The 8,235-nt window shown below is 34.6% G+C and overlaps 1 protein-coding gene across 1 annotated transcript; it reads right to left on the minus strand.

Moving 5' to 3' along the window:
- Positions 1 to 6,640: 6,640 nt before the first annotated feature.
- K441DRAFT_555295 (uncharacterized protein) lies at positions 6,641 to 7,135 on the minus strand (the record flags this gene model as incomplete). Its single annotated transcript, XM_067643269.1, has 2 exons — positions 6,641 to 6,730; positions 6,983 to 7,135. Coding segments are annotated over 2 exons (243 nt in total), but the record flags the coding sequence as incomplete, so codon positions are not given.
- Between the last annotated feature and the right edge of the window lie 1,100 nt (positions 7,136 to 8,235).

Below are 8,235 nucleotides of genomic sequence, written 5' to 3' on the forward strand. Positions count from 1 at the left end.
ATGGATATCCTGACGGAATTTCCGAAGGGGTTGTATTACGCCATTTCGGTTTAGGTGAGATAATAGCGCTAGGTATATTTATAGTACCTATAACTAGGTAGCTATTGCTACTAAGGGTAGTAGTTATATCCGGATAGAGAGCTTCCGTTTTAGAGGCGAGCTGTGTTTAGGTTATATAGTGAAGTAAAGTTTTAAATACAGTCCTAGTTATATTTAGTAGGACTTTCTAGAAATTCTAGAAACGCTACTTACTTTATTAACTAGGAATCCGAACAACTATAGGTCACTTACACAGCGACCATATATAGAAAGGTAATTAGTTTAAATAGCATTGCGGCAAAAATTCCAAAAAATGCTTATATATTTAGATTGAACAGATATAATGCAGTAGTTATGTTTATGCTAAAGGATAAGTAGAAGCAGAGAGTAACCAACCTACCTTAGTCTAAAGATGCTCTAAGTAGAGTTTAGATCCGCCGCGAATAGCTAATATCTAGGCCCTTCTAAATAAGAGGTCACTATAAAAGTAATCCCTAACCGATTCTTCCTTTTCTATAAGCCTAGTACAAAATAGTAACTAGCAAGTATAGAATGGTCTAAATGTTAACATTGCGAGGACTCTATATATTAGGGCGACTTTACGGCTAAATCTAATAAATATATTAGTAAGAAAGCTATATTTAGCAATAGGCCCTCTTTCTTAAAAATGGCAAAAATTAGAGCTAAGAAAATAGCTCGCTCCTAACTAAAGGATAAAAATAAAAAAGCCAAGGTCATTTAGTAGCAAAATAAAATTAAAGCTCTAAAACTTTAATTAGCGGCTATAAAGGAGAAGAAGAGTGTAGGGGAGGGTAGCGAGTAGAGTAAAGAGGATAAAAGAAAAATTAAAGAATTGGATAAAAAGTTGCAGGAGTTAACGGAGGATTACTAAATAGAATTAGGTAATAAAGATAGTAAAAACGGCATAGGCTTTAAGGACGTAGATAAAGGGCCTATAGAGTCCATAGAGCCTAATAGAGAGAGAGAGGCGCTTTTTATTCTATAAGAGCTATAGGATATAGACCCCTAGGGCGTAAAACAAACGCCTATAAAATAAGAGTATATAGGGTTAGAGCCTGCTATAAAAAGCAAGTTATGGGATCCAGTTTATAGGGAGCCACTTTATATCGCCGCGGATATATAACCTAATTATAATACTCCTTATAGGGCCACCATTGCATAGGCAGATGATTAAAAGGAAGTTATTAACTGCTACGGTCCGCGTAATACGTCTATCTATAGAATTATAAAAGGGGGAGCAGAGGGGGATTACGCATTTCCTTCTAAGGAAAAATATACTAACCCTAATTTCAGACTCGGGGATATAAGAAGACCAGACGGGAAATTTCTATATACTAAAATTACTTACCTTTACATAGTCGCGTGGAAATCTAAGTACCCGGAAGACCCTAGAGAAGATTTAAATTTAATTCATTAGAATAAAGCGATAAGGCTAGTAAAACGTTTTCCCTTTATGTATATTCTGGTTAACTAGGGCACGGACAATAGACTAAAGCGGTGTTGGGAGACTAGAGCAACCGTTCAAAATAGGTAGGGCACCAAACGAGCTAATAAATCAATTTATAAAGTAGCTTAGGAAGCTAAAGGAAGACTTAAGGAGCACTTAACTAGTATACGCCTGGCTAAAGACAGATCTCCTATACCTAGTATTCTCTACCTAATGTCTTAGCAGTTCCGCGAAATTTTAGGCACTTTAGCTCCGACTAGAACTCTAACTAGAACTCCGGCTCCAACTAGAACTCTAGCTCCGGCTATAGGGGCAGCTAATATAGCTGCTATCCTTAAAGAGTTTAAGAAACTCTACTATAAGCTATCTAAGGTTAATAGTTTTAACGAACTTAATACTACAAGCAAGGTAGAATGGATTAACGCGTAGAAGATAGAAAAGGCAAGGTATACAGCAATAGCTATTTAATTTTCCTCCAATAGTTCTTTATTTTATTTTTTCTTATATAGCTTAAAAATAAAAGACAAAAAAATAAACTTAGAAGGGGGGCGTTTTCTTATTTGAATTTTATTTGTTTTATAGCTCTCCTTTATTATACTTTCTCTTCTTTATTTATAAAATAACTATACTATAAACGAAACTACTCTTTAGTATTATTTGTATTATAAGCCTCACGTTTGAAATCTTACCTCCTATTAAATGCGAGATTTTTTACAAACTTAAATTCCTGTAGGGCATTGCCACGATTTATAAAAAGCATAGGAAATCTCTATAGGTCTTTATTTATAGTGCCTTAATATAAACCATGTTTTAGTTTAGCGTATTCTTTATAGCTAGTTATTTTAACGTATTAAACTAACCTACTTAATCTACCTAATTTACCTAATCTACCTAATCTACCTGATTTACCTAAGCCATCTAAGCCACCTGGTCCTTTTAATCCTTTTAGGTAGTAATACCTACGCTTTCCTATTGCGTCTTACGCTAATTAATATGGATTTTGAGGTAGTAGGAGAGTACCGCTAGGGAACGAGTCCTTTTTCCGTTAATGCCTCTATAGCAAGGCGTACTTAGTAAGGCTTAATCTATTAAATACTAAAGAATTATAATAGATCGGCGAAGAATGACCGAGGTAAGCCCAGTAATATTAGCGGTTGGGTTAGCATTTTCTTATTGGTTTAACCTAACCTAACCGCTAACATCACTAGGTAGACCTCGCAACTCTAAGCTAAAGCTAAATTGTGCCCTGCTATCCTTAAGTTTTAAATTAATCTAATATTTCTTTTCTTTTACTTTAATTTTTATTTTATTTATTATGTTTTAAATAACCCCTAAGGCTTTAACGACCTTTCTTACCCTTATTAAATTTGTTGCATAGGTTTCGGGTACAAGCTCCTCCTCTAAAGAAATATATTCTTTAATTTTTATTCCACCTTCTTTAATCTTAATTTCACCTTCTTCGATATTAAGTTTGGCGAGCCCTCCCGTAACTACTACCAATAGCAATAATATAAAACTCTACGTTGTTACGGTTAGGAAGCTAACTTAGTAATTTATCCTAGACACTATAACGGCAAATGTAGGAGATATTATTTATTTCTAATTCTTCCCACCTAACTATTCTGTAGTTCGCGTTAAGTATAAATATAAGTCTAAATTGTATTAGTTCTCTCTATACCTTTATTACTAAACTAATATAAAAAAGACCTATGTGTTCCTTATAAGATAACGGGGCCGTAAAAAACTAGCTTCTTCTCTAGGTTTCACCTAATAGACGTGGTATCCAACGAGGTAAAAACGTCTGTTTTCCATTTTTAACATATCCACTTTATTTAATCGGTAATTTATATTTTAATAGCCGCCGTTATAGAACCTTACCATCAATAATACCGCGCCGATATTCTTCTACTATTTAGCTCCCAGATCGTACATTTAATAAGAAATAGTAGGAGTCATAAATCCTATAAGGGGATAAATTATTTACTATTTCCCCCCCTCCACCTTTTTTACTTTATTGTTATTGTTATTTCTATTACTATTTTTAGAAGCCGTATATATCTTATCTTAGATTAGCCTACTAAAAGTGGGTATAAAATAAGACCGAAACTATTGCCGTGCAGAGGGCGTATACTAAAAATTTAACCTTTATACTAAATCCTGGCGAACCATTCCTAGCTAAAGCCTTAAGCGTAGTTACCTTAACTTAGGCGCCTATGTTAACCTCCCTATTAACCGCGACAACTAGTAGCGCCTTATTGTCTATAACTTTAGTTCCACATTTACCTTCCTAAGGCCTTTTTAGTGTAGCAGTGGTAGGAATAGTTGTTGGCGCTATAGTAGCACTTACGCTCCTAGGCGCCTTGTTCGTCTATATTAGCAGAAAAAGATCATCTAGTTTGAATAGGGTGGCACCCCCTTAAGAATTAAAAGCAAGTAGACGTGGTATTATATCACCCATGTTATATCTAGCGTACTATAATAAAATCTAATTTTTCAATCGTAACTGGATCTTAAGTGTTAAACTAGCTTAATTATAACACGAAATCTATTATTGTTTCACTCCGCTTCATTATAAAAAACTTACTAGTGTTATAAAAATTTGATATACATAACTAGATATAATTTATTATCTTAGTTAAGGGTGGTCGTCTCAGTATAAGACTAATTTAACTACAGAACTAATGCTTAAAAGTCTTAATAATGATGTCTTGCTAGTCTGCAAAGCGTTTTAAAATGTGGGCATCAAATATATATTATACCATTTTTGGATTTATATAACCCTGTAGGTATATATAGGAGTCCCTACACCATTCTTTACTTTTATTAACCGGAAAATACTAGGTCTAAAACTCGTATATTAATTAATCTAAGAAACAGAGACTATAATTCACTTATAGTATTATAGCTAGGAATTTCTCTCTAATGCGAATACAAGATTTAGTCAGAGACTTATTGCTACGATTTGTAAGAAGTATAGGAAATCTCTATAGGTCTTTATTCGCAGTGCCTTAACGTTAATCACGTTTCGGCTTAGCGTATTCTTTACAGCTAGTCGTTTTAGCGTGTTAAATTGATCTACTTAATCTACCTAATCTACCTAATCCACCTAATCTACCTAATCCACCTAATTTACCTAATTTACCTGAGCCACCTGAGCCACCTAGTCCTTTTGATTTTTCTAGGTAGTGATACCTGCGCTTTCTTATTGCGCCTTACGCTAATCGATATAGATTTTAAGACGGTGGGATAGTACCGCTAAGGAACGAGTCCTTTTTCCGTTAACGCCTCCATAATAAGGCGTACTTAGTGAGGCTTAATCCATTAAATACTAAAGAACTATAATAGATCGGCGAAGAATGACCGAGGTAGGCCTTAGTGACTCTAAGCTGAAGCTAAATCGTGCCCTGCTTACAGCTTACTTTGGCAATTAAAAACCCTTGCATTTAGCTTTGTAGTAAAGCTTATATAACTGTGGAGTCGGTAAGGCATATATTAAAGCTCTATAACGGTAGTATAAATACCTATTTAAGAAGTCTATCTATTTATTAATCCTTTAGCTTAAGATATTTCGCTATAGGTTGTATAAACTTAAGGACTTAGAACCCGGACCATTTGATAGTAAATATCCCTATAACTGCTTTTATCCCATTACTAACCGAAAATCTTCCTCTAGAATATAAGTAGATAATATACTCCGTTTTTAAATATTTTATAGATATATACCTAAGCGTTTTAAGTTATCGTTTTAAAATCCATATTTATAATAGCTAGATGTCTTAACTAGCCGATATTATAACTTAAAAATTCGTAGTAGATCTGATCTGCCTGGCCCTAAAGCTTTAGGGGGCAAAAGTCACCGTTTAGTTTATATTATATTTAAATTCAGCCTTAATAGATAATGAATTAACTATAGCGCTTGGCCTTATAGACGATATATTATCCTACGCGAGCTTTGCGGATCTTTATAACCTATAGATAGATCGCGGGGAAGAGCTTAGGGATAAACAGAACAAAGGAGGCCTTTAGGGTATAAGTTGTAAGGGAGAGCTTAAGGGCAAAGAGGACGATGAAATTGTCTCTCTTATTAATAAAGCTATTGTTAAAGGCACATAATTAAAATCTAGAGGGGTTAATAGTGAGACTATTGTGGCCAATATCCGCCAAGTGCTATATTTAGCACGTTATCGCTACTATAAAGGTTAGAACCTCGATAATTACATAACAAAGTGTTATAATTTGTAGAAAGACGTATAACGGCATAAATCTCAGGATAAGGCGTTCGTTCTCCTAGCTTGGTTTAAGTCTATTTTCGCTAGCGCTACGTAATCCTTTTAGGCAGCCGTAGAAACAGCTATAGTCCTAATAGAGTATATTATCTTTATCCCTAAGGCTATTACATAATTAGCGATATTAATCATTAAACTCGCGGCTAAGAGTGTAGTCAGCCCTATTAAAGAGTATAACAAACTATATAATACCAATGGGACTCAACAGGATCTTTTTAGGATATCTACGGTTCCGATCGGCGGCGAACTAGGTTAACTATCGAAATAGTAAGATGTAAATAACTTACTATTAGGAGACCTGGACTTTATAGATTGCACCCTAGTTAGTTATAAAATTCGAATAAACGGCCCCGGATATGATCTTCTACCCAAGATAATCTTAGGCGCAGTTAATAAATCACTTGATCGTAGTAAGAAGCTGTAACTCTATAGGGATAAACTTTGCTAGATTCCATCTAAAGAGGATATAAAAAAGTTCCTTAAGTTTATAGGGGGAGAGTATGCCGGCTTGCCAAAACATTAAGGGCACTGCGATAGTTTAGATAGTGATATTAATATTATTTAGTAGTTTTATTATTTATCTGCTCTATAGTAGGGACAGTAAATATATTATTACCTACCTTTACTATATTACCTATGCTTAATTCTGCCATTAATGCCTCCGGCGGGGTTCTGCCGCGAATACTCCTAAGATATCTACTTATATACTTTCCTTTCTTCGCTATTTAACTTAAAATCGGCTGTTTTAGTAACTAGTGGCTAGAAGTCTAGCCATACTTATAAGCGTATCTGGATGCACTAGGCCCTATACATTAATTCTCGTCTTTACCACCTCTATATTTAACCTTTAAGCCTCCTCCTTTCGTCCTTGCTTATAAAATATAAATGCTAAGCCACTTATGCTGCTAATAGTGTCTAGATGGTTATTGCCAAAAATCTCTCTCTTTATCTTAACTACTTATTTCTATAGCTCCTCCGCTTCCAAAAGTCGGTTCTTTATATGGTATTTAGAACTTAGCTCTTCCATACTTTTTAAAGTATTGGGATACTATAGGCCTAGAATTCTCTTTCTTGTCTTTATTACTTAAGTTTCCAGCTTATCGGCTTTTATTTGCCGTTTTTAATAATAATAGACTTCCGCTAAGATGGCCATTATACTTAATATCTGTAAATAGTATTGGCCTAATACCCTATTACCAGTCTCTAGTGACTGTAGCAGTAGCTCTTTAGCATCGGTTAGCCGTTCCTGCTCGATGTAGATATAAGCTAGGTAGATTTTGCTTTCTAAAGTATCCCTATATTTTGGCCCTCTTAGTTTCCTAATTGTCTCTACTAGCCACACCTAGTACTTTTTAGCCTCTATAATTCGGCCGGTTTTAAAATATATCTCTACCAAAAGAGGAATAAGCTCTGTCTTTTCTTTTATTCTGTTATACTCTGCCACATCTTTTTTATAAACTCCATAATGCCAACGCTAGTATACCTTTGGCAAGCAAGCTTTATATAACCAGTTAATGCAATACTATAGCCAGATAATATTATCTCCGCTAGGCAACTTCCCGAAGCATATATAGCAGTGTTCTTTAGTGCTAATTCCGGCAATATCTCGGATAAGATACTTCTTAGGTATCTAGTCAAAATCGGAGGCCTTTATAGATATTGAAATAAGAGACGGCCCAAAAATAGATAAAAGGGTCTTAAAGATAACACCTAAGCGTTAATAAAACTTAAGTTTAAGAGTTACACGTTAGGGATAAAGATATATTTAACTTAGCTAGATATAAAGTAAATTAATAGATCCTTAAGGTTTAAAGCCTTTATAGGCGGCAGATATAATATATTAATAGTATCAATTTCAGCTATAGCCTAGCTAGGGTTAGCTCCCCGATAAAGCTTGTGTACTGCCTTAAGTATACCTAGCTTAACCAATACTGGGGATAATCTTATATTCGAACACGTAGGGCTCTTATAAATAAATTAGTAAACCTGCCGCAGCGTTTATAAAATTTGGCAGTCTGCGTTTTTAGGTCATAAGGACGTAGAATGGCGAATAGAAGAAATTAAATGAATTAATACAAGTATAGAAATAATATTTATTTTAACTAGTTTAGCCATATAATGTATCTACAAATTTATCTCTTTATTCCCCTATGCTTTAGCCTAAAATTAGCCGGAGTTCTTTTTTTAGGTACTAGGAAGCTTCGATTCTGCATTTCATTAGTATATACCATATTAAGAGGGTGAGTAAGGCATATAATATGCTCTTTAGACGGCGGCCAGAAAGGCTCATCTCTGGATAAATATAAGTGGTATCTCCCACCATTATATACAAGAAGGTAGACATATGTATTACTTATCTTTCCTAACTCGTCCGCCTTTCTAAAAAGTGTTTCTCTTCGTTAGCGGATTGCCTCCCTACCGATACACTTATTCAAATCAAAC

Source organism: Cenococcum geophilum, assembly GCF_001692895.1.
Source record: "Cenococcum geophilum 1.58 unplaced genomic scaffold K441scaffold_16, whole genome shotgun sequence".
Lineage (NCBI taxonomy): Eukaryota > Fungi > Ascomycota > Dothideomycetes > Gloniales > Gloniaceae > Cenococcum > Cenococcum geophilum.